This window comes from Microtus oregoni, unplaced genomic scaffold (genome assembly GCF_018167655.1).
Source record: "Microtus oregoni isolate MIOR12 unplaced genomic scaffold, Mior012 000023F_ref0000262, whole genome shotgun sequence".
In the NCBI taxonomy this organism is placed as follows: Eukaryota; Metazoa; Chordata; class Mammalia; order Rodentia; family Cricetidae; genus Microtus; species Microtus oregoni.
The window spans coordinates 35,481,731-35,507,964 of NW_024543082.1; the positions used below are offsets into that span (position 1 = coordinate 35,481,731).

General features: G+C 49.0%; 1 protein-coding gene across 2 annotated transcripts; it reads left to right on the forward strand.

Moving 5' to 3' along the window:
* The first annotated feature begins 1,180 nt into the window (after positions 1 to 1,180).
* On the forward strand, positions 1,181 to 9,961 carry Kcne1 (potassium voltage-gated channel subfamily E regulatory subunit 1). Of its 2 annotated transcripts, none has more exons than XM_041673430.1 (2): positions 1,181 to 1,255; positions 9,118 to 9,961. In XM_041673430.1, exon 2 carries the CDS (start codon positions 9,157 to 9,159, stop codon positions 9,535 to 9,537), a length of 381 nt encoding a protein of 126 aa, XP_041529364.1. In that variant the 5' UTR covers positions 1,181 to 1,255; positions 9,118 to 9,156; the 3' UTR covers positions 9,538 to 9,961. The 2 variants fall into 2 exon arrangements, with proteins under 2 accessions (XP_041529364.1, XP_041529365.1); XM_041673431.1 differs by lacking the exon at positions 1,181 to 1,255 and adding an exon at positions 2,697 to 2,770.
* Positions 9,962 to 26,234: the final 16,273 nt, after the last annotated feature.

The window sequence follows — 26,234 nt, forward strand, 5'->3', positions numbered from 1 at the left end:
TGGATAGGTGACTTTGAGGCCAGCCTGGTGGACATACAGTGTGCCAGGACAGCTGGGAATACACCGTGAGACTGTCTCAGCCAGCTGGCAAACAGGCAGACACCACATTACAACCCGTTAGTAACTTCATATGGTATTTCTCTTGTATTATATATGCCGTGATTTAATTATTTTTCTGGTTTTAGATATCGAGATTTTAATTATTGTAAATAACCTGTAAAGAGCCTTTGTATTTTTAAGACTTCTCTAAACTCAGATCCTCTCCCTAAAATAGATTTCTCAGAATAAAATTAGATGTCAGAAGCTAGAGGCAGTCTTTACAAGGTGGCTAACTGTGGAGTCCGCCACCCACATGAGGTCAGCTCTGCAGCTGCCTCTATCAAGTCTTGCCCTGGAGTGTGGCAGGCAGAGCCGCGGGAGGGCCTCCACCTGCAGAGGGTTCCCAGGAACACACTTAGAAGTGACCAGATGAAGAAGACCACAGACCCTTGACTGTGGCTACCCACGTCCAAAGCCTGTGCTGCTATGGCATTGGCTAGCCTGGCCAGACCCTTTCACCAGGCAGCCTCCCGCTGACTTGCACCTGCCCAGATGGTGGGTAACACTATGAAACAAACAGGCTGGGAAGCTCTCTGAGTCATTCTAGGACTTGCTCCCGCTGGGAGAAAAAGGCGGTACACACCGGCCTAAGAAGTTTGGAGGTGGTGCCAGGGCTGGGGTGCCTCCAACAACTGACTGCCTACATCAGAGCCCCCAACTATCTGGGCACCTCTGCACCCTTCACCCAGGACCAAGCACCCGGTAAGTAGATACTCAATATAGATTCTCTGAGTAGCTGCAAGGCCACAGAGACCCAGAAGGATATTAAGGGAAAGGAATCTGGAGAGGTTTTGAGCCATCTCTGAGGTGACTGTGTTTGCCGCTGTTTAACGGGGTGTTTGTCCAGTGTTCCCCAGGTCTGTTCTCTTGATTCTCCTACAGACTGTCTGACAGCCCTGAGCCCACCCGCCGGATTCAACGTGCTCCCTGCCCTTGGTGCTGGGTGCAGGATGGGCTGGGTGACCTCGGGGACCTGGACTGGTTAATGTAGGCGGAGCAGGGCCAGAGCGCTCCCCCACCCCCACCCCGGGCTCTGTGAGGCTCCGCCCGCACCAAACAGCACCGCACAAGGATCCTAGGGCTCCGCTAGAGGAGCCCAACCTCAGGACGAGCCAAGAACCCCGCTGCACACCGGGCTCCCTCTGCTTCCAACCCGGTAAGTCCGGGGCTGCTGCCCCTGGAACAGATGCCCTCCTGGGACCATGTCTCAGTCTTGGCCTACAGATGCCCCTCATACTGGGACTGTTATTCAGCCCCTAGCCAAACCCCTGTCAGCCTGTCTTCACTTCCAGGGAAGTCATAGGAAAACATTTTGCTTTTATTAACTCATAGGCATTCTCGGAGAAGATTTGGAAAATATTTAAAGCATCAAAAGGAAATTAAAACCACCACCCCATTGCTCAGTCTCAGAGAGCCCCTACCCTCAGCTCAGCAATAGAAGGCACAGCAGCCATGACGGGACTGATTTCATTTTTATCACCTTACTCGTGTATTGATTTTGATCAGGAAGGCTCCTGGGTTTTGGCCTTTTTCCCACGGGAAAGGCACAGGACTTGGAGAACAGGACTATTATCAGATCATGATGGCAGAGGGAATGGTAACGTTCTAGAAGAAAGCTGGTTGACAGCCCAGCTGTGTGCCTGATCCCTACCCCACTCCACTGAGATCAAGAGGGCTCTCTGGGTCATTTAGGGCATCCCGCCCTGGGCTGTTTAGATGTCTCTGCACCGGTAGCTCACTTCAGCACAGGAAGCACTGGCCATCCCCACGAAGGAAGACTAACTGTAGCTGCCATGTGTGGCCAGGGAGATGGGCCCTTTGCTGAGTTCACAGGCACTGCTTGAATTCTTGGGAGTAGTGGGAATTTCAGGCAGTCAACTGGGGCCAAAACTTCTGCCTGGGCTTTTCCAGCAAGTGAGGAAGGAACCCCAAATTCCCAAGGAAACAGCCCAGACATCACCCCGCAGGGCTTGCCTGTGATAGTGGATTGGGAATGAACCCCAAATACAAAAGCTGACGGACCTCAGAGAGATTCACACAGGTCATCGACATCTCTGGGGTGAGCAGACTCCTGTGTGGTCTCTTGCTGGGGGTCAGATGGAACTCGAGACAGTCATGCATTCATGCATGCATGCCTGCTTCTGATGAATGATTACTGCATTCCCACCAGACACAGCCTCGGTTCCAGCTGTTCTGGAGAGAATGAAAAATTGCAGACACAAAGATCCCTGCTCTCAAACCTTGCCGTTTGGTAGCCTTAAATCTTTCTGGAGATAGGGTGAGTTTCAGATCCATATATAGCAATATAGATAATGAAAATTGTATCATGCAAAAGATTTATTAAAAATAAACAAAACAATATAAACTTTAGCAGGAGAACATTCTGCATTTCCGGGGCTTTCCTGCAGTCATCTCACAGAAGACTCCCAGAATGCAATGCGCTTTCTTTCCTATTTGCTCTCTCACTGCAGTGGTATCCAGTCTGACCCTGAGCTCGCGTTTACACAGCAAGTCTTTCTTGAAGTAATCTAAGAGCCGGAGTGGGGAACAGAAGTAGATAATAGTCTACAGACTTGGGAGGTTCCTGGAAGGAAAAGTCCAGACTTGCCAACACTCCAATCGTAGGAGAGAGAGAGACTGGTACCACGAGCAGCCAGCACGGGGAGACAAGGTGGGGTTTTCACAGTCTGCCGTTCCATCTAGCCTTTGAAGAACCTATAGCACATGACCACAGAGACGGTCTACACATGCTCCTGAAAAGGGCAGGGGCAAAGGTCATGGCAGGGTCATTTGATGTTGCTTACAACCCTGTGGTGTGTGCACGTAGACAGGGTAGAGTTCCCCATCCCAAGTTTTCAAATGGGGAAACTGAGGCTTCTTGGGTTGACTTGACTTGCTGAAGGTACCGTTCCTACCGCCTTCCTTATAAACGACTTCAGTTGTCTTTCGTTCTTTATCCAAAATTCTCACAGCCCTCCCCTGTTGAACCTTCTATGCCTGCATTTCCATTCCTCATGTCTGTCCCCTGCGGGGAGGTCTGGGGATGCCGGGGGAATAGAACCAGATTCAGAGGCTGCAGTCTGCATGCAGCCAGGAGATGGCAGAGTAGCTTTCCCGTTCGCGGTTCTGGGTCTCCATACTCTGGCCTAATTCCTTGAGAAGCCCTGTCGGCCTCAGTTCCCAGAGGAGAAATGGAAGACCAAGGCAAGGCCAGCTTGCTGCCTGGAGAGTCTGGAGGCCCCTTGCTAAGGGATAAACGTAGCATGTGTGTTTCCAGAATTTGGACGTAGGGTTGAAACAAAGGCACAAGCAATAGACAGTTGCTTCCAAGTGACAACTGGTGTAAATTCTAGGTTCAGCCAAGGTCACGCTCATCCAAGTCAGGCCTATCTAGAATTGCTTTTGCTCACAGTCTGCTTCTGAACATATAAGGCCCAATGCCTCAGAGACTCAACCCCTGCATCTCGCTTAAGGAGTGCTCTTTCGAGGAAATGCTCCAGGAATCCTGTCAGTGAGAACAAGAATGCCCCCCCCCTCCACTGAGACAAGGAGCCATTAGGGGAGGCTCTTTGGTTCACCCAAACCTGAGAGGGGCAGGAGCCAGACCCCAGCTCTGGCCATGACTCCCAGCTCCCCCGTCTATCCTGGAACCTAAAGTGTTAGAAGAAAGCCCTGCCAGGTGAGCAAAACCCAAGTCCTCTGAATGTTGCCAGTGTTAGGAAAGCCTTTGTTCCGGAAGCTTCCAGACTGTTATTGGTGCTGATAGGTAACCTAATAAGAGCACACGGAGCAGGGTGGGGCAGGAATGCAGAAGGGCACACTGGGGGTCACACAGGCTCCACTCACAGCCACAGCCGTTCAGTTCTGCTCAGCCTCCCAAGGCCTGAGTCCTGAGCGACTTCCAGCAGGCCTGCAGCTCCGTGCCTGAGCTTTTGAGGAAAAAACACACTTGCACTATTCTGCCTGGGACCATGCCCTGTCTCAAGCCCAAGATCTGTGGAAATGTGTAGAAATCCCAGTCAGTGCCTGGGTGAGAATATTCCACACAACCTGAGCCCAGGGTTGGTTATGGCTGAAGCTGTGGGTTCGAGGGTCTTACTGTTGCTGCCTTGCCAGCCTGGACCCACTTCAATGACTCAGACCAATGGCTCTCTCGGGACAGAGTGTCCGTGGAGAACTGAGAGGGGGCCAACCTCTAATAGTTCAGGGAATGTTAAAACCAGTCCTCACATGTGAGACCCAACTGACCCGGGAAGTGGCTGGTTCCAACTCCTATCTACAAGGCTTTAGAAACTCCCTTTGCTGTACTGATAAGATGGGAACTGGTAGCTAAAGAATTATGCTTCGTGTGTTTTGATAGGAGAGATAACCCTGGGGTTATCATCTCTGCACTGTGGGGCTCAGATTTCTGCAAATTAAAATGAATGGATCAGTTGCTCTCCCAGCCGTCTGAGTCCCACAGTCTTGACACCAGGGCCGCCGGGCTGTGGGGGCTCTGCCACTGTCATGCACGTGAACTTGGGGATCTGACATAAGTTCCCAATGGCAGACTGGACCCTGTGTCATTTCTGCCAGGACTGTCACAAGGCCACTGACAAACTCATTTGAACTCTCAGTATACGAAATGCCATAGTGAACTGTCTGCAGGCTTTGTGGGGTGCAGGGAACATTTAGCAAAAGCAAGGCAATGCAGTCATGTAAAGTATGTAACGATACCTGTAAACTGTAGAGCTGTTATCTGAAAGGCAGGTGCTTCCGCTGGTTTTTCTGGCCTAGCATAAAGCTAGTCATGGTGTAAGATGCCAGGGCGAGCCAGCACAAGCATCATGAAAGCGATGCTTGCTGGAGAAGCATGCAAGACCGCGAAAGATCTGGAAAACAGAAAGATGAGAACATTTGACCATAAAGCCACGCTCTATATCTCAGACAGTTAATTTTGCCAGGTGTTCTGTAGAAAACATCAGTCCGTTTCCTGCGTTTCCACTGCACAGCCTAGATGGTGTAAACCTGACTGTTAGTGCCACTCAGGGGTAGAGAACTCTATGACAAAAGGCACCTAGGCTCAGTAACACAAGGAATTCATTTCCAGCTGGGTGTGTAGCTCATTTGGGAGAGCGTTTTATTAGTGTGTGGTGCCCTGGGCTCGGTCCTCAGCAGGTGTGAGCTAGGCGTGGTGATATAATAGAGTCCCAGCGTTGGGGAGGTGGAGGCAAGACCTGCAGGAATGCAAGGTCATCCTCCTTGCACAGTAAGTTCAAGTCCAGTATGGACCACAGGAGACACACACAAGAGGACAGTTCCTTCTTCCTGTTCTGGAGGCTGAAAGGCTGAAGCCAAAGGCACACACCTAACAAGAACCTTCTTCCCATACTATCCCATAGTGGAAGAGGGAAGAAAGAGAGTGGGGTGAACAGCCCCAACTCATCCTAACCACCATTTAAAGGCCCCACTTCTCAGCGCGGTTTCATTGAGAATTCTCTCCAGCACCCGATTTGGGGACACATTCAAACCATAGCAGGAAGCTTTTTAAAAGTCCGGTGTCGGGCAGGAGCAACATCATTAACATCTCTGCGGTGGGATCCAGGCGTCATTATTTTCTAAGTGCTTCACAGACAGTCTCAAAGTGAAGAGCCTGGTGCCCAGAGTGGTAGCTTGAGCTCCGAGAACTCAAAAAGACACCTGACATGCAAATTCCCAGTCTGCTCCTAAGTCTTAGGAGACCCTGGAGGCAGAGCTCAGTGAGCTGTAGCTCAGGTGCTTCTCTGGCTAAAGGAGGACCTTAAAGGAGAGGGAGGGCAGTGTGAGCCCAGGGGTTTGAAACAGATGTTCAGGCCTGTTTCTTCTGGCCATGGTAATTTCCACCTTGTTTTAAGAAACGGGGCTTTTTAGCAAACCCACAAATATAAATTAAATACAGAATTGACTCTGAAATTAGTTTAATGTGTAGAGTTATTGATTCTAAACCAATTAACCTTTGGGTCCCCCAGTGCTGCCTGCCATCTCCCACATAGTCACTGCTCTGTGAGAACTCCCTCATAGCAATTGGTAGCAGGTCAGTGTGGTTGCGCTGGGATTTGGGAAATAAAATCTCCAAAAGAGCAGCTCAATGCCTGCTCTTCTCTGGGGGAGGGGCCTGAGACTCCCTAAATGGTTTCTCCTCTTTTAAGAAAAACCACTGAGCTGTGAGTTTTGATCTGTTTCTAGATGACTCCTGTCTGTCCCCCGGCTCAGAAAGGGACTAGATTTTTGCTTCGCTAAGGAATCAGTAGTTTGATGTCTCTTCAACCTTCTCCACCCCAACAGGCCTCTGCACATACTCAGTAGGCTAGCAATCGGACAGACGAGCTTCAGAGCTCATTCACGAAAGCTCTTTCCAGGAAGTGGGGGGGGGGGGGAGAAGCCACAGTCGTCCACCATGGCAAAATGAAACCTAAGCCTGAAGCCACAGACTCTTAGAGTGCAACTTCTAGGTGAGGCTGAATGACCTCCTTGTGTCAGTCACTTCCAGGACTGTGACAGACACCGAGAAAGCACTCTGGACGGGCTGGTCTTCGCTCACACTCTCAGAGGCTTCAATCTGTGGTTGCTTGACTCCACCGGTTCTGAGCTGTGGTGAGGCTGGAGCAGCACACGGCAAAGCAGGTCTGCTCACCTGTTGCAGCCAGGAAGCAGCAAGCAGTATCAGGAAGGGGCCAAGGGGAATGCAGACCCTTCAAAGGCAGCGACAACCCACGTTCTTCAACTCAGCCTCAGCTCCAAAGGTCCTACTGCCTCTGTTAGTCTATTAAAATTCTGAATCCATTTATGGATCTAACCATTGACTAACCAAAGCCTGCATGAGCTAATCAGTTTTGGAAGTGTCCTCACAGACACAGCCAGAAGTGTGTTTTACCAGTATCATTAGGTGTCTCTCAATCCGGTCAAGTTGACCGTCAAGACCACCCATTCACACCCATGCTCAGGACCACGAAATGCCAATCCAGCACTGGCCACGTTCCATGCTTGCTCCAACAGCTTGAAAACATCAGTGTTGAGTTTTTCCATCTTTCAAAGAGGAAAAGGCATGCCCAGGAGAAGCTGGGGACATTTCTAGAATCGTGTGTCCAGGAAATTGCAAAGACAGAATCCAAAGCTGGAGGTGGGACCCCAAAGTCTGAGCAGAGTAGGTTTGGGTGGTAGCTGCTTTCCTACTTGAAAAGGGCGTTAACTGAAGCTCTGAAGCTAGCCTGATGGCCTCTTTTAATTAGAATAAGCAGGCTTTAAAGTGCCAGGCCCTGTTTGTGGGATGGTAGTAAGTTTTGAAGATATCAGCTCAAGAAATGTTTCTGGGTAGCTCTTTTGCTGCTGTGGTCCACGCCTTAGCTCAGCTGGTGGAGATAGAGTTGGGAGGGGATGAAGCTGGCAGGGGCATCAATCGATGCTAACCCAGTCCTACATACCAAAGAAGGCTTCAGAATGGAGGTGAGAGCTGGGCTGAATTGGAGAGCGTTAGTTGCACTACTAAGGGGTTTCACTGGCCAGCATCACTGTGGAGCTGAAGTCTGAACAGGGTGGAGTCTGGGACAGGGGAAGCAACGGAGGAACAAAGCAGGGATCTGCAAACTCAGAGCCCATCCATAGCTGTCCTCTGCACACAGGAAGCAGAGTGAAACGGAAGTGGGCGGGACTATAAGCCCTCCAGCCCACCCCAAGTGCTGTGCTTCCTCTACCACACTTTCACCTCGTAAAAGTCCCACAGCTTCCCGGAACAAGGGTGCTCCAAGCCCAGGACCAGTGCTCAAATACATGAACCCATGGGGTAGGTCCCCACCCATTACCACAGCCACCAAGAACTGGTGCAGGAATGTAGAATTCATTTTCGGGGTCATAGAGACAGAATGAGGCTGCATCTCTCTTTTGTTTATTATTTATATTTTTATTTTTGAGATAGGATTTCACCAGCGCTGGCTGGCCTGCAACTCATTCTGGAGACCCAAACTCATAGGAATCCTCCTGCCTCTGCATTTTTTAAAAGTTTTTTTAAAAGTACATTTATTAATCTGCTTATTTATTTGTTTGTGTACATGTATGTGTGTTTGGAGGGGACACACACGAGAAGGCTAGAGGACAGTTTGTGGGAGTCAACTCTCTCTGTATATGATGTGGGTCCCAGGGATGGAATTATGACCAGCACTTTCACCCAGGGAGCTACTTTGCCAGGCTTCTGCTTTGTTTACGGAGTGGACACCAGAGTGTCCATCTCTGTAGGGAGTGGGCAGAGAAAGGAGTGTCTGATACGGACATAGGTGGAATGTAAGGAACTGCACATGCATGCAGCATATGAATGGGCCATGAAGACAGCAGTCAGGGAAAAGGGAAAGACCCGGTGACACACATGACCCCATATCACTTATGACACAGTAACGTGTTGGTGAAACTCATTCCAATGGCTGCCTACCAGAGAGCTGAGGGGACGGTGAGCAGAACTACAATGAATCAAACGTCAGTTGACCAAGAGAGGCCAGTAAGACTCTCATGGTATATACAATAGGATATCTGCCCACTCCCCAATGGGATACACCATGAAAGGATGGCTGTCTGCTCCCCAATGGTATACACCACGGAAGGGTGTGTGTCCACTCCCTAATGGCATACGCCATAGAAGGATGGCTGTCCACTCCCTGGTGGAATGCACCATGGAAGGATGGCTGTGCACTCCCTAATGGTATACACCACGGAAGGATGTCTGCCCACTTCCTGATGGTATACACCACGGAAGGGGGTCTGTCCTCTCCCCAATGGTATACACCAAGGAAGGGTGTCTGTCCACTTCCTGATGGTATACACCACAGAAAGATGGTTGTCCACTCCCTAATGATATATACACCACGGAAGGATGTCTGTTCACATCCTGATGGTATACACCACAGAAGGATGGCCGTCCACTCCCCCTGTCACCTGAGACTCTAAAGAACTGTTAGCATGGCTAGGAGGTGGCTGGTTCATATTATTTGATTTTAAGTTGCATTTTCCTTTCAGGAATTTTGCTCTACATCCGAGAAAAACTTGAAGCCCAAGATGTTCCTGTCTAACACCACGACTGTGATGACCATGTTGTGGCAGGAGACCGCCGAACAGGGCGGCAATGTGTCGGGGCTGGCTCGCAGGTCTCAGCTTCGAGACGACAGCAAGCTGGAAGCTCTCTACATCCTCATGGTGCTGGGTTTCTTTGGCTTCTTCACCCTGGGCATCATGCTGAGTTACATCCGCTCCAAGAAGCTGGAGCACTCGCACGACCCATTCAACGTGTACATTGAGTCGGACGCCTGGCAGGAGAAAGACAAAGCGTTCTTCCAGGCCCGTGTTCTGGAGAGCTTCAGAGCCTGCTATGTCATTGAAAACCAGGTGGCTGTAGAACAGCCTGCCACACACCTTCCTGAACTGAAGCCTTTGTCGTGAACCCCATAGCTCATTATGCGTAGACAAGCCCTACATGTGACAATCTCATCTTTCTGGTTACATGCCTGTCATAGTCTTTATTGTAGGGGTACCATCAGAGTTTTTGATATTGAGGGTTGAGGAATGAATTGATAACACTAGTTTCCTAAAATCACATTCCTTCTCTAGTAGATGATCAATTAATTTTGCAGCACCTACCCTTCTCTTTTTAAATCTAGCAGAGACGCAACAATGTGACCTCTGAGAATGCAAGCCGAGTTTCCCCAAATCTCCCGACATTAGCAGGGTCACATGACTGAGTTCTGGTCAGAGACTTGGACACGATGAGTCCAGTTCATAAGTAGCCTTTGAAAAGGAAAAGGCATGTCCTCCATCTTCCTTGTCCCCCACAGGACATTGACACACTTGAGGCGGCTCTGAAAGAAACAGCAATCCACTCTGAGTGGTGCAGACGGCGCAGACCCCTCACCTTCGTGCCCTGCCCACTGCTTAGAAAGAGTTTTCCCCACAGCTCCTGCAGCCACTGCTTTTTGGTCTCTGCTAACGTCACAGAATTGGTATCCAAACACAGTGTCCCCCCTATCCATGTCTCTTTGTTCACAACTGTGACCCTATTCTCTTTCTATCTCCCCCTCCTCCCTTATCACACACCCCTCTTGCATTCCTTATACATACAAATGCACACAGACACGGACACACATACGCTCACACACCGCTCACGATTCACACAAACGCATGCATCCCTCACAGTTCACACACACACACACACACACACACACACACACACACACACCTCATAGTTCAATCTGGATAGAAATTGTTTCTCAGAGGGTTGAGACAGAGTAGAAAAATGACCCCTTCAGAACAGGTACCCTGAGCAAGGTGTGCAGGAGGGAAAGTGGCCACCCCAGCCATCCCAAAGGGTACAGGGGCAGGTGTGTTTGTGGGCACTGGCAACACATGGGACTGATGTGGCAGGGTCCTTGGGGTGACAGGTTTGACTTGCTGGATGAATTTGGTCCTAAAAGGCACACTGAGGTTTCAGCCCCCCGGCACTAGCGAATGCTACCTTGTTTGGAAACAGGGTCTTGTCCAACCATCAGCTTTCAATGAGCAATTGAGGCGGGTCCTACTCTAGTAGGGCTCATACCCTTATGAGAAGAGGGACACTTGACACACAAGGAGAACACTAGGAGATGCCAGAGACAAAGATAAAAGCCAAAAAGAGCTAAAAATGGATGGCCACTGGACTCTGGACAGAAACAAGGAACAATTTTCCTTGTGAGTTTTCAAGGACACTAGGCCCTCCTGGGCCTTCGTTTCAGACTCCAGCCTGGAGAACATAGGACAATGCCCGTCTGTTGCTTGGTAGACTTTGATAAAGCAGTCTAGCCAGCTAATGCAGTATCTGCCCCTCCCACTCCAACCAGAAGGAGCTAGGAGAGTGGAGAGGTGAGGGGTGGCGCCAGGGTTGCTGTTCACAGCAGACAGGCGAAGACATCTCAGGCCACCTGCCCTGTGAGCATGGGAGCCAGCGCTCTGAGTGCCAGCCTTCTCCAGCTGCCACCTGGGATACAAGGAGCTTTTGTACCATGACACCTTGAAAGCTCACTCACAGAGGTGACTGGAGTTTGAACCCCAGAACCCACGGTATATGGAAAGAAAGTTGACCTCTAACTTCCACACGGTGCACAGTGCATACGCACAGACACACACAACCATACACATATAAAACAATAATAATAAAGGTTTAAACACACACTCTAATGAAAAGCACCCCTGACGCAGCATGGACTGCCCTCCAGTAGACACATTTAGCGCTTACAGCTCTCATTTCCCATAAAGCAGTGATTGCCGTGGGGGGCGGGGGCAGGGACCTCTCTGCATCAGAATCCTGATGTGGATTAGCCTTTGAATTGCTACTGTCCTCGAATAATTATTTGGGTCCCAGAGTCCTTTGAATTCTAATGAATGCTCTACTCCTCCCCTGGCCAAGATGCTCCTGGACACTTTTCCTGCAGTCTAGAGAGTTCCCTGAGCCACTGGAACTCAGCTGTGGCTGCTGCGTGATTCCTGCTGCCCAGACTGGAGGGAAGATTTGGAGAAGGCCCAGAGTACTTGTGACTAGCTTGTGACACAGTGACCTTGATATTCCTGGCACACAGACCTCCTGTCACCAGCTCCTTTCCCCACAGGAATTCCTGGGCCTTTTAAGGCAGAGAGGTCCCCAGGCCTTGGAGCTATCTGCCCTTGGAGACTGGGCCTCATGCTCGCTGCCCGACTGCAGAGGTCTTATCTCCCTTCTACTCCTCTGGCCCCTGCATTGGAGAGGCAGAAGGGAGGAGGCAAGTAAGAATGAACTGAGCCTCAAAATGTCATCTGCTTGGAGTACTGTAACATCTGACTGATTGCACACACATAGAGGGAGGGCCAGGCTGGGCCAGGGACCATTCTCAGCCTTCAGAGATTCTCAGCCATTATTTTTCACACACTATTTTTGCTGTATTATTAAGTTTTTAAATTAAAGCATTTTTAAACACGAACTTGTATTGTCTTTTTTGAAAAACAAGATTTGTTCTAGTTTTGTGCCTGATTGTCTGTCTGTCTGTATGTAAGTGTACTTGGTGCCTGTGGAGGTCGGGAGAGAGTGTCAGATCGCCTGAAGTTATGAATGGCTTGAAGTTGCCATATGGGTGCTGGGAACTGAACCCAGGTACCCCGCTGAGGAATCCATGCTCATAAGTTAGGCCACCTCGCCATGCCCAGGGGAGCTGTTCTCAGGTCTGCCACCTTGCCATGCCCAGGGGAGTTGAATTCACATCACTGTGCTACTTTTGGAAGAGGAGCAGATGTCTGAGGGGCTTCCTAGGCAGCCCCAGCAGCTTGGAGAAGGAGTACGGGCTGCCTGGGGAAAGTCAAGTCAGCCATTAAGGCACAGTGTGTCAAGGCAGAGAGTCACGGACCCTATGCTTAAAAGTGAGGGAACATCCTCAGAGAGGACATGGGTCACCCGTGGAGCTGACACCAGTGAGGGAAGAGGATCTTCAACTGAGAAACTGCCCCTCCAGATGGACCTATAGGCAAGCTGCAAGGCACAGCACAGAGGGCCCAGGCCATGGTGCACGGTGCCACCACAGGGGGACAGGTGGTCCTGTGTTGTAGACTAAAACAGGCTAAGGAGCCACAGGAAGCCAGCCAGCTGTTTCCTCCATGGCTTCAGTTTCTGCCTCCAGGTTCCTGCCCTGCCTGAGGTCCTGCCTTGGGTTCCCTTGGTGATGAGCTGCGATTGGGACAGGTAAGGGAAATAAACCTTTTGTTTACCAAGTCACCTTTGGTTTTGGTCACAGCAACAGAAACCAAACCAAAACACCCTGTAGAGGGGCAGGGTGTTGACACTTGGCGTCAGCAAACGTGGAGAAACAGGCAGGATGATGATGGGATTACAGACATCTTCTGTAAGACTGTAAGAGATGTCTCTTGATTTTCATATGTCAGCACTAATTTAACTATTAAGTACTAATTACTAAGACTTTATTTTATTGGGGTGTGTGTGTGTGTGTGTGTGAGAGAGAGAGAGAGAGAGAGAGAGAGAGAGAGAGAGAGAGAGGAGGAGGGAGAAAGGGAGGAGAGAGAGGGTGGGGAAGAGAGTGGACACAGAGGTCAGGGCAATGCCAAGTGTCTTCCTCAAACACTTTCCCATCCCATTTTCTTTTTTTAAACATGAATCTTTATTTATTATTTATACAGTGTTCTGCATGCATGTGTGCGTGGACGGCAGAAGAGGAGACCTGGTGGCTGGGAACCACCATGTGGTTTCTAAGACTTGAACTCAGGACCTCTGGAGGAGCAGCCAGTGTTTTTAACCTCTGAGCCATTTCTCCAGACCACCATCTTATTTTCTCTTAAGTTAAAGATTTATTGTTTCATGTGTATATGTGTGCACGAAGTTCGTGAAGTGCCTGAGGAAGACGGGAAGAGGGCGTCAGGTCTCTGGAACTAGAGTTACAGGCAGCTGAGAGTCTGTCTGATCATCCCTTTCACACACCTTCCCCAGTCTGACCTGCCCGCCTAGACCAATAGCACCACCCCCAGCACAGCCAACCAGCCAGATCTGCACACATCCGGCACACCAGTCCTGTCCCCTCTGTCCCCCTGATTTCATTCCGCCTATGACATTTTCAACCTGTTGGCCAACTCACCCGTGCATCCTCTCTTCCACCCTAACCTGCTCTGTCCGTGCCAGACAGCACTCATGTACAGATCTCACTGATGCCAAGGAGAGTTACCCAGAAGGACTCCAAAACACTGACTTTAACAAAAACCCATAAATCTCATTAAAGAATTCAAGCAGTTTAAAGAAGAAACAATGAAACAGCTAATGAGATTAAGAAAAGTTTAGATTAATAAGCAAGGAATAAATAAATAAGCAATGAAAATAAATAAGAAATGAAAAGTTTAAAAAAAAACTACAGGAAAAGGACATACAGGAAATGTGGAAGGGCTGGAGAGATGGCTCAGAGGTTAAGAGTACTGGTTGCTCTTCCAGAGGTCCTGAGTTCAATTCCCAGCAACCACATGGTGGGTCACAACCATCTATGAGATCTGGTGCCCTCTTCTGGTGGGCAGGCATACATGCAGACAGAACATTGTATACATAATAAATAAATAAATTTTTTTTTTTTTTTTTTTTTGGTTTTTCGAGACAGGGTTTCTCTGTAGCTTTGGAGCCCGTCCTGGAACTCCCTTGGTAGACCAGGCTGGCCTCGAACTCACAGAGACCCGCCTGTCTCTGCCTCCCAAGTGCTGGGATTACAGGCGTGCGCCACCACAGCCCGGCTTAAATAAATAAATTTTTAAAAAAAGAAAAAGAAATGTGGAACACCATGATAAACATGGATGAGGGGGTAGACTCTCAAGTCAATGGCAGAGACCAGATCCTCAACAAGATAACAGAACTACCCCAAACTAGGAAAGACGTATCCCTACAAATACAAGAAGCATGCAGAACACAAAATAGACAAGACCAGGAAAGAAAACCTCTACAGTATGTCAGAGTGAAAACACTAAGTAGACAGTGAAAGTATACTGAGATCTGTGAAAGGAAAAACAATGAACAACTTGCAAATTGTGCACAAAGGAAAATCCATCAGCATGATGGCTGATTTCTCATTGGAAACTTGGAAAATGCACTCCAAGTCCTAAAAGACCACAAAGGCCAACCAGACTAATATATCCAGCAAAACTATCTGATATATAAAATCATAGTTGGAGAAAGAAAAACTTTCCATGACATAAACAGCCTTAAAAAAACAATAGCTCAGCAGTGAAGAGCACTGACTTCTGAAGAGCGCCTGAGTTCAGTCCCTGCACCCATGCCAGGTGGCTCACACAGCTGTAACTGCGGTTCCGGGAGGCTCTGAGGCCTGGTGCCCTCTTTCTGAACTCCGCAGGCACCTGTATTTTTGCGAACATCCCACTTACACAGACACACGCATATTCTAAACTGTGCCAAAACGAAGCCTTCCTTCCTCGAGTTGCCTCTCGTAAGGAGTCTGGTCTCAGCAATGAGAACGGTGCTGATGGGATTGCGAAGTACCCTAGGTTTGTGCTCAGCCCCAGAACACACCTCTCAGGAAGCACGTTGATTTGGACACGGTTTCCCTCCAAGGCTGGAAGCAGCTTCGTCCTCAGTGTGGTGGCATTGAGCTGCTAGAACCTTTAATAGGTGGGACCTACGGAGAGGTGGTTAGACTGCTCGGGTAGTGTCCTTGGGAGGGATTAGTGCAGTTCTCTGAGGACTAGGGTCATTCTAAAGAGTAAGGGTGTGTGTGTGGAGGAATGGCTCAGTGTTAAGAGCTCCTGCTGCTCTTAGGGAGAACCTGGGCTTGGTTCCCATGGTCCACACAGTGATTCACAATTTCTGTAAATTCTAGTTTGGAGGTTTGATGTCCTCTTTTGGTCTTTGTAGGCACCAGGCACATATGTAATACATATACACATATTCAGGCAAAACACTCATTCACTAAAATAATTTTTAAAAAAGAAGTAAGACCTGCCCCTCCCTACTCTCTGTCATCCCATCTTGTCATGCGATCGCTCCCTTCTTCATGTACATCTGCCATGAGACAGCCCCGGTGGCCTAACTGGAGGCCGAGATGATGGGGAGCCTGACCATAGGCGTTAGCACCCAACGTTGTGAGTCAAATGAGTTGTAAGAGTGGAAAACAGACACAGAAAAGATAAACGAGAGGGACCCCTGCCTAGGCATGGTAACAGACACAGGTAATTCCCCCAGGATGGCCCTGGCCCAGGGAACTCCAAGTTCTCCTGATGAAATGCTGTATTGGGCTGCCCTCACTCGGTACTTTGAGAACAGCTGGCTCACCTGACTGTCACACTCACCACCATAGGGACGGACATCACAGCTCTGACTGTGTTCCTTATACTGGAGACAAAGCTTTGGAAGTCTGGCCTGGAACCTTAGATGACCCCGTAATGCGGATGAAGACTCAGAGCCTCCCATTCCAGGGCTGACGTGGAGGCATCAAACACCCAGTGTGAACAAGCCCCGTCTTTCCTCATCTGGCCTGCAGCACCTTGGCCTGGCAAGGAGCATGGCTTTAAACTTCCCTAGAAGAGACATGCGTTCAGTGGGCTCTGAAGGGCGCCATGGAAGTACGCTAGACACTAGCAGGGGTGTCTGAGGCTTAGTGGGGTTCAAGAAGGCACCCCAGGCCTCTGGCTGCTTAAAGAAGAAAGCCAGCAGCCCAAGGTTGTGCTTTGCTTTCTTCGGGCAGTCTTTACCCTCCCTGGCTGCTTCATTACAGCAAGGGCTCCTGGCAGCGGAAGAGAGGGACAAGATGGCGCTTACTAGGGAACCCACCACTAGTCACAAAAGCAAAACCTCAGTGAGCTCTGGCGAGGAGGAGAAAGACTCAAAGCTGATGCTTTTATTTTCCTATACATAATTGTTAACGAGCTATTGTTTAGTATTTCCTATTTATTTGGGGTCAGGAGGGGGAACAGGGCATGGGGTGGGGACACACAGCACACAATACACCTGTGTGAGCAAAAAATATTTTGTCCCTTGCGACTTGGCTCTTTGTGATTTAGTCTTCTGTTTCTCTTTTTTCTTTTATTTTTACACAATTTAATTTTATCATTTCTTTTCCCTCCTCCAATTCCTCCTGGATTCACTCTGTTTCTCTACCCAACTAACTTTATGCTCTTTCTCTCTCAAAAAAAAAAAAAATCCATGCACACATACACATTGATGGGGAACCTCAGCCAATCACATTCAGTTTTGGGCATGTTCCCCTTGGGCCAAAATAAACATATAAAAACATCCATGTGCGTTTGTTTCCCTCTTTTTTTTTTCCTGCGCTCCGTTGGAACCCTGGCTTTGTAAGTTCCCCTTCTTCCCTTTATTAAAGCCGAATATTTTATATTAAAGCTAGTCTAGTTAATTCTAATTGCCGGCCGTTTACACCCCTTCAACACACACCCAAAGAAACAAAGTCCTGTGGAGTCCGTTCTGTGTTGACCAACTACCCTGGGTGTGGGGCCTGCCATAGAGTGTGACTGATTTAACCAAAAACAAAGCTTTGAAGAAAACTGCTTTTCCCCTTCCCAGCAGACAGCTTCTTGGTTAGGGGTGGGACTTTGTGTCTCTGTCCCTTCTCTGTGCTGGGATTTTAGTTTTTAATGACCTGGCCAACTCTAAGGGAACTTTTAGGTTTATAATATAGATGATTTTAGTGGCCCCTTAGTCCTCTGTTCCCCCATGCCCTGTCCCCCTCCCGCCCCTTAGTCCTCTGTCTCCCCCCCATGCCCTGTCCCCCTCCCACCCCTTAGTCCTCTGTCTCCCCCCATGCCCTGTTCCCCCTTCCCACCCCTTAGTCCTTCTGTCCCCTGCCCCCACCCTGTTCCTCCTTTGTCCCTTAGTCCTCTGTCCCCAGCCCCATGCCCTGTTCCTCCTTTGCCCCTTTAGTCCTCTGGTCCCTGGACAGCTTTGCGGCTTGCTCAAGTACACATGTAGTCTTCCGTATCCAGGAACCACGAGGAACCTACAATACTGTGTTTCTGGGGCTGATTTGATACCGTTACCTCAGTTGCATCCATTTTCCTGGAAACGACTTAACTTTTCCCTGGAATCTGGATGTAGTGGCCCCTGGGAATACTATCGTAATTCAACAATCCCAACAAGTCCATCTCCTGAATACATAGGCCGGGGGGAGGGGGGGTAGCTATCGTGAGTCCTCATCAGTAGGTGACTCTTGATGGGAGCAAATGGGACATAAACACTAAGTCAGGTCTTAAAGAAAGAAGCAAAAGCCTGGCGGGCATGAGGACCCAGGACACGCACACACACTCTGCATCGATTGATAGGGTTGGCTCTTTCTTGTGTATGTAGCTATTGGATGCATAAAATGGATCAAAATGGGAAAGGAGAGCTCTGGTCCCATGTTTTCTTGAGGAAGGTAGTGGACACATATCACACAGATTTAAAAAAAAAAAATTTTTTTTTTTTTTTTTTGGTCTTTGTACGGTGCATTAGGCTTCTGGGTGCGGCTGCCCCCTGGTGGTAATTTTGAGGATATTTCTCTAAGCACAGAGACCCTGCCTGAGCTCCATCACGGTGTATTCTGAGAGCCTTTATCACTGTTGGGAGGCTGAAATTCTGATCAACCAACAGTGCTTTGGAGATGGTACCGATGTCCCGAAAGACACACCTTCTCCAGCTGTGATGGGGACAATCCCTCTGTGCAGGGACCTTAGGGTCATAGCTCAGGTTCTGGGAAAGTTGCAGAGATCTCTTTGCTGAAACCTCAGCCCTTTCTCATTTCAGCGATGACTTCATCATTCTTCCAAGTCCCAGGAAAATAACCTCCTTCCCAGGTGAAGGGACCTTTCAGCCAGCAAGGACCATCGGTGTTCTGCATAGAGAGAGACCCCATGGCTGCACTGCTCTGCAGAGAGACCCCACGGTTGCAGGGCTCTGCAGAGAGACCCCACGGCTGCAGTCTCTGCAGAGAGACCCCACGGCTGCAGTCTCTGCAGAGAGACCCCACGGCTGCAGTCTCTGCAGAGAGATCCCACAGCTGCACGGCTCTGCAGAGAGACTCCACAGCTGCACGGCTCTGCAGAGAGACTCCACAGCTGCACGGCTCTGCAGAGAGAGTCCAAAGCTGCAGGGCTCCGCAGAAAGACCACTGCTGCACGGCTCTGCAGAGAGACCCCACAGCTGCAGTCTCTGCAGAGAGACCCCACGGCTGCAGTCTCTGCAGAGAGACCCCACGGCTGCAGTCTCTGCAGAGAGACCCCACGGCTGCAGTCTCTGCAGAGAGACCCCACGGCTGCAGTCTCTGCAGAGAGACCCCATGGCTGTACTTCTCTGGGAGACCTGAACTCTATCCTCTCCATCGCCCCAGTCAGTCCCACCAGCACTAAAATTTTAAGTGCATGTCACCATGCCTGGCAATTTTACACGGTCTTGGGATTGAAACTACATCCTCACATTTGCAAGGCAAGCACTTTGCCTACTAGGCTACCTCTTGGCCCCGGGCTCATGTTTCCAGAACATGCCAGTCATCCCGCAGCGAGGACAAGATGGCAGGGATGTGGTAGAGACTCTTCACTGCACCAGAGACCGGGAAATAGAGGATCAGTGAAACCAGGGTAACCTTGAAGGGCCATCTCCAACCCCCTACTCCCACCAGCCAGACCCTACCCCTCAGGGTTTCACAGTCACCCACACCCTGGCCCTCTAGTTGTGGAGTAAGCATTCAAATGATGAGCCTTTGGGGAATGTTTCAGACTCAAACCATAACAGGCTAACTTTTGGAATTATGTACTTTATAGGCGTGGACATGTGTCTGCTGTTACATTACAGTCGATTCTCTGCCCTCTGCCCCGCTCCACCCACTCACCCCTCCCTGCCACCCTGTAACCTTTCTCTGTCTTTCCCACAGTGTCGTAGTTAGAATTACACAACACACTGTCTTTTCTAAATTGCCTTCTTTCATTCAGCAACTGCTTTAAGTTTCCTTTGTCTTTTCATAGCTCGACACCCCCACTTCTTTGAGCTAAATTACAGTCTATACTCGGAAGGCAGCATGGTTTATTTCTCCACTCTTCTGCTTGAAGGGCATCTTGGCTGCTCCCAAGTTTGTGCAAAGGTGGGTAAGCATCTGTGAGCAGAAGTTTTTAACTCCTCGAAAGGCCAAGGGGCTGTAGCTGCCGGGTCACAGACAAGAGTGTCCTTAGCTCTATAGGAAGCCACTACTGTCGTGGTATGTGACTGTACCTTTCCACAGCCCCACAAGTGCCCCGGGAGAGTTCCTGTTGCCTGTGCCGGTCCAGGGTTTGCTGTTGTCAGCCTTCTGCATTTGGGCCTGGTAGGTATGTAACTGGTGCTCCTGTAAATAAAGTTTTATTGGAACACGTGCACGTTTATTTGCGTATAATTTAAGTTGAATCCTTAGCAAGCATGAGGCCCTTAGCTTAGATCCTAAGTATTCATGTATACCTGGAACCATGCTGGGGGCAGGGACAGCCAGCCAGTCTATCTGAAACAGTGAGTGCCAAGCCAACCAAACAGAAACCTGGGGAAATTAAGGTAGGCATAGATCCATGAAGACACCTGGCACTGATTCTGGGTTTCACATGCACACACATAGGCACACATCCACAGGAACACATATAGGCACATACCTATACCACACCCCATACAAAAACAGCAACAGATAAGAGTCTATGGATCACAAATCCAAAATTATTTATGACCTTGCTCTTTATAAAAAATGCACTTGGCAAAGCCATATTCTAGAGCCATCTTGATTTTTTTTTATTTATTACATGGTCATGTAGAATTGGCCTCATGGAGGTTCTATGGTGTATATTCCAGGGCATGCAAGGAAGCCACGATGAGAACACTGAGGAAGGACCAGGCTGAACACACTCTACAATCCTTTGCATAAATTTTATCACCTGTAAATTTGGGTGGTGTTTATGTGTGTGGCTTGTGTATGCACACCTGCTTGGGTTGGTTTGCCTTTTATCTATTTGTTTTTGCTTTGGTTTTTTTTTTTTTTGCAGGTTTAAAACTATTTTTATTACAAAAATATTTGCAAAAATTATTATTGCATGTCCATGTATAAAATCCACATATAATAATTATTTAGATAGATACCTGCATGGCTGCCTATTGAGGTTTTGTGTGCTGGCCACATAGAGAATCCTACAACGCACCCATGTGGCAATGGCCTGGTTGCTATAACACATTCTCGCCACAAGGGGGAAGAGCATCCACGGCCACCAACCAGCTCTGTGGTGCACGAATTCTGGTCCCAATTTCTGGTTTCAGAAGCAGATTCCAGACCAGCATCCAAGGTGCTAGGAAGGCCTGAAATTGGGAGTGAATGACTGAATTCGAAAAGGATTTTTTGGGGGAGGGAGGAGGTTGAAGTCAAGGCAACCTGCATGCATGGTTTATTTTGTAGCTTACATAGAGCATTCCTGCAAGAAAATGCAGATCAAGAGCATAGACTGAAGGCTAAGGGGTCAGATTTTAAATGCTCAAAAGCAAGAATTCGCCACACACACAGAAAAGAGTGACTCCCTGTAAGGGTTAATAGGCTCCTTATGAACTCTTAAACAATAGAATCTCCTTTTCACTTGACAGTGCACACAGGGCAAAACGATGCAGTCTGGGGACAACAGAAGGCTCTCTCTCCTTTTGGGGATACTTTTGTACATGCAGAAATGTCCAGTGATGTATGCAAGCCAAGGTCTAGTCCTCCTCCTAAACTCAACAGTGCCAGCATCTCCCTGGTTACCTTAACACCAGCAGAGGAGCTGGCTACCTAGACACCCTCTCCCGGCTGCTCCTCTCTTGATGGTTTCCTGTCTCTGGCTGTTAAACAGTGGGCAATGGCTACATCTGCACCAGTACCCTGTAAACACACCCACACTGTTACCCTAAATTCCCAGGAGATGAGTGATGGACCAGAAGGTATGCATGCTATAGATTTTAATTATGCCCACTGTCCTTAATAGCCTACATAATAACAGGTGACACCCATGAGCTGCCGTGATGTGTGGACACAGTTCTGAGTGCTGTAAACTCTAGTGAGTCTGGAGAGATGACACCGTGAGGAGGTCCACTCGACGACCATCTTTTCTCAACTCCAAGCAGTGAAATGGAATCTCTGCATGATTGTCATGAGCATTTATATTCCTATTATCTGCAGAAAGACATCATGGAGCTGGAGGCTTAGTTGAGTGTTAGATCATGTGCCTAGCATGTGCAAGGTCTACCCAACATACAGGAAAGGAGGAAGGGCAGGGTGGAGGGAGAAAGGGGGGAAGGGAAAAAGGAAAGAAGGGAGGGAAGAGGGGAGGGAGGAGGGAGAGAGAGGGAGGAAGGGGTAAAAAGGGGGAGGATTTCCATGAAGAAACTTTTAGTTCTTAAGGAATTGATAACTTTCTCCCGCCCCACTCTGTGTCCCTCCCCCTCCCATCCCTTTCCCATCATCTCTCTGAACTTTTGTATCATGTTTGAAAAGATTACTAGATCTGTAATTATCAAAATAAATCTTTGTGGGGAAGAGAAGGTGCTCAATGGGTAAAGCACTTGCTGTTCCTTCTGAGGAGTCTGAGTTTGGATCCCTGGCACCCACAAAAAAATCTGGCATAGCACTGTGTGTCTATACTCCTAGTACTAGGGAGGCAGACAGGCAAACCCCCATGACTTGCTGGCCAGCCAGTCTAGACAAAACAGCAAGCTCCAGATTCTACGCGAGACTAGGTCTTAAAATACAATGTGGAATGGCTGCAGAGATGGCTGAGCAGTTAAGAACACTCTGTCACTATGAGGAGCAGGCTTTGGTGGCCAGCATCCAACAACAAGACAAGTTTCCTTACAAATACCTGGGAAGTTCAGCACTGAGGACAGCAGAACCAGGAAGATTGCTGAGGTGTTCTGTTCTCCAGCCTTGCTGAGGAGCAAGCCCAGGACTCAGGATTAGACCCTACCTCGGTGGAACAGGCGGGAGCAATGGAGGAAGACATCATATGCTCCCTTCTGGCATCTGTGCTTGAACAGACATGTGTCATACACTCATAGACATGGACACATGGATGGATGATTGATAGATGGACAGATAAATGATAGAGGGATTGATAGATGATATATAAATGTATAGAGTGATAGAGGGATAGATGATAGATAGATAGATAGATAGATAGATAGATAGATAGATAGATAGATGATATACAGATAGGTGGATGGATAGATGGATGGTTAGAGGGATGGATGGATGGATGGATGGATGGACGGACGGACGGACGGACAGACAGGGATAGATGGCTGGTAGATAAATAGATCCCCTCTCTAGAACTCTATGGTGGACAACTAACAGAGTTCTTTCCACATCAACCTCTGGCCTCCATACATGCCTACAAGGTTGTGGAGTGTGTGCACACACACAGGGAAGTTTTTGTGTCTGTTCTCTCTACACTCTGTTGGATCCTCTGAGTCTCTTTCCATTGGGAACTGGTCTGGCACTGAGTGGCGGTGAGATGTTCCTCCTTCACAAGCGACTCAAGATTCCCATCCATGTCTGAGGAATCTTTTCTCCACCAGTGTGAAATCTCTTCCTTCTGTAACGTTTCCTGAAGGCCGCCCGTCTGTGTCCAGACTGTATAGGATCCCATTAGTCTGTCTGCCTGCTCCAGGGCCAGAGGGAAGTGCTTTCCATTGCCACAGCTTCACAGTCTGCAGAGCTCCTACTGACTTCTTTCTTGACCTTTTTCTTGGAGTTTCTTAGCTTTTCATGTACGTTCCATCTAAGTCCATTGATGTTTCCTGAGTAAACCTGTCTGCTTTCTGACTTGAGATGTATTTAACTAGCATACAGGGACACAGGCCCCTTTCCATCCATCCAGCTTTAAAAAAATCAGGATGGAATAGTAATTTAACCGATATGCATCCCTCATCTATGGAGATGAACCCATTCAGTTGAGAATTCTGTGATAAATCACAGTAGTGGGTTTCAGAACATCAAACAATATTTCTGTAATCTTTAAATCATTGTTTGTGACAGGACTGCACTATTTAGCTTAGGCTGGCCCTGAACTTAGACTCCTCCTGCCTCTGTTTCTGGAGAGTTGAAGTGCAGGCATGAGTAGGCAAGCCTGACTTCCACCACAGTTTCCTTGAGGATAGCAGGGAGTGAACTCAGGTTGCTATACATACCAGGCAGCTAGGAGTGTGCCCCCAGCTCCACCCACAGCCATCACAATCCACTGGTTCTGCAGAGTGTGTCCCCAGCTCCATCCACAGCCATCACAATCCACTGGTTCTGCAGAGTGTGCCCCCAGCTCCACCCACAGCCATCACAATCCACTGGTTCTGCAGAGTGTGTCCCCAGCTCCACCCACAGCCATCACAATCCACTGGTTCTGCAGAGTGTGTCCCCAGCTCCACCCACAGCCATCACAATCCATTGGTTCTGCAGAGTGTGTCCCCAGCTCCACCCACAGCCATCACAATCCATTGGTTCTGCAGAGTGTGTCCCCAGCTCCACCCACAGCCATCACAATCCATTGGTTCTGCAGAGTGTGCCCCCAGCTCCACCCACAGCCATCACAATCCATTGGTTCTGCAGAGTGTGCCCCCAGCTCCACCCACAGCCATCACAATCCACTGGTTCTGCAGAGTGTGCCCCCAGCTCCACCCACAGCCATCACAATCCACTGGTTCTGCAGAGTGTGTCCCCAGCTCCATCCACAGCCATCACAATCCACTGGTTCTGCAGAGTGTGCCCCCAGCTCCACCCACAGCCATCACAATCCACTGGTTCTGCAGAGTGTGTCCCCAGCTCCATCCACAGCCATCACAATCCACTGGTTCTGCAGAGTGTGCCCCCAGCTCCACCCACAGCCATCACAATCCACTGGTTCTGCAGAGTGTGTCCCCAGCTCCACCCACAGCCATCACAATCCACTGGTTCTGCAGAGTGTGTCCCCAGCTCCACCCACGGCCACCAACACTGGTTCCTACTGTGTTTACACTTCTAAATCCATGCATGAAGCAGGCCTGCTGTTTCTTTGTGTCATGGTGAAGCATGGTGAATCAATGACAGATTAGCTTCATTGAAATAAATCCAGAGATTTCTTTCCTTTCTTCATAATTTCTAGTGTTTAAAAAAGCAAAACAAAGGCCCCACTCAAATGCTACAGTGAGCACCAGCAGGACTGACTTCTGAGAAGGAGGTACCGTGTGATTCTCTGGGTGGCGATGTTAAAGCCCCCTCCAATCTTCTCTCTGATAACCAACATTTCTGAGTTTTAAAGCTGCTTTGGGGGCATCTTTGATAATTTATGTTTTTCTGAGAACCTTTGTTTGGTCCAGATTTTGAAATCCACAGACAAGGAAAGTGTGGGGTCATGTGACATTACTGTTCCAGCGGCCATCCCTTCACAGTTACGTTTGCATTTGTTCCTTCATTTCTCATTAGGGAAGTTAATCCTAGGAAATCAGATCTCAGATGGATTATTATTTATCCGGGTCTTTCTGGGGTCTAAAATCTACACTTACACTTTCTATTTTTTTAATGAACTTTCATCAGGGTTGGCTTTGCTGCTCATTCCCTAAACACTTGTAACTAACTAGTCCTTAAATTTAAATCCAAAGGCCAGCTGACTGTACCGTAACATGGACATCAGGAGTAGACACCGACAGCTCACAGTGCCCCCTCAGGCCCTCTGCATGTAGACCAGTGTGCCCCCTCAGGCACATTGTGTGTCAAGTTGACAAGGGTAGGACTTGTGATGGCTAACACTGGCTGTCAACATGACTAAAGTCCAGCCTGCCTGACACTACTGTGAGGGGTTTTCTTGATCATATTATTTGAAGCAGGAAGACTCGCCCTACATCTGGGCCACACCATCTGGTGGTAGCATGGAGAGAAGATAGGGAAAAGGAACACTTTGGTTTTTGCCTGCTTGCCTTCATGCTCGTTGGCGAGTCCACCTACCCTATTGCTGTGGCGTTTCATCACCAATATTAGAGCCAGCAGCTTTCCAGCAATTCTCCAGGCCCTCAGTGCCAGGTCAGGACTGCTCTGAGCAATGACAGGACCTTGGCCTCTCCAGTGTGGGACAGCCATTGCTGGACTGCCCAGGTCACATCCTGTAAGTCACTGTGTAAACCCCTTTCCTGCATGCTGTTCTTCTATTAGCTGTTCCTCTAGAGAACCCTGGCCAGTACACTCACCAGCTCCTCCTAGGGATCCCCGCATGCTGTCCTCGGACTGTTCCTTCCTGCTGCAGGTCTTCATCCAGGAGACTGCCAGAGAGGAAGCTGGTGACTCTTGGCCATGAGTCTTCCTGTCCCTCTGTTGCGCTTGGACACTGGCCCTGTGACAATGGACCTCTGCTACACTTGGGCAGTGGCCACACCCGCAACAGGGCAATGCAGGATAGGACCATGCAGGAACCATCCAGCTTGGACTGGCCAGCCAGTCTCAGAGAGAACGACCCAGCATTGCCAGCGGAGGGCTACAGGCTTCCTAGGACCTGCATTTAAAATAAACAAACTGAAGAGTCCTTTGCTTTGGACCTAACAAGCCACAGGCAGCTGGCGCTGTCTCGCGTGGCACAAAGGAATCACTCAGACCCTCTGCTGCGCTTCA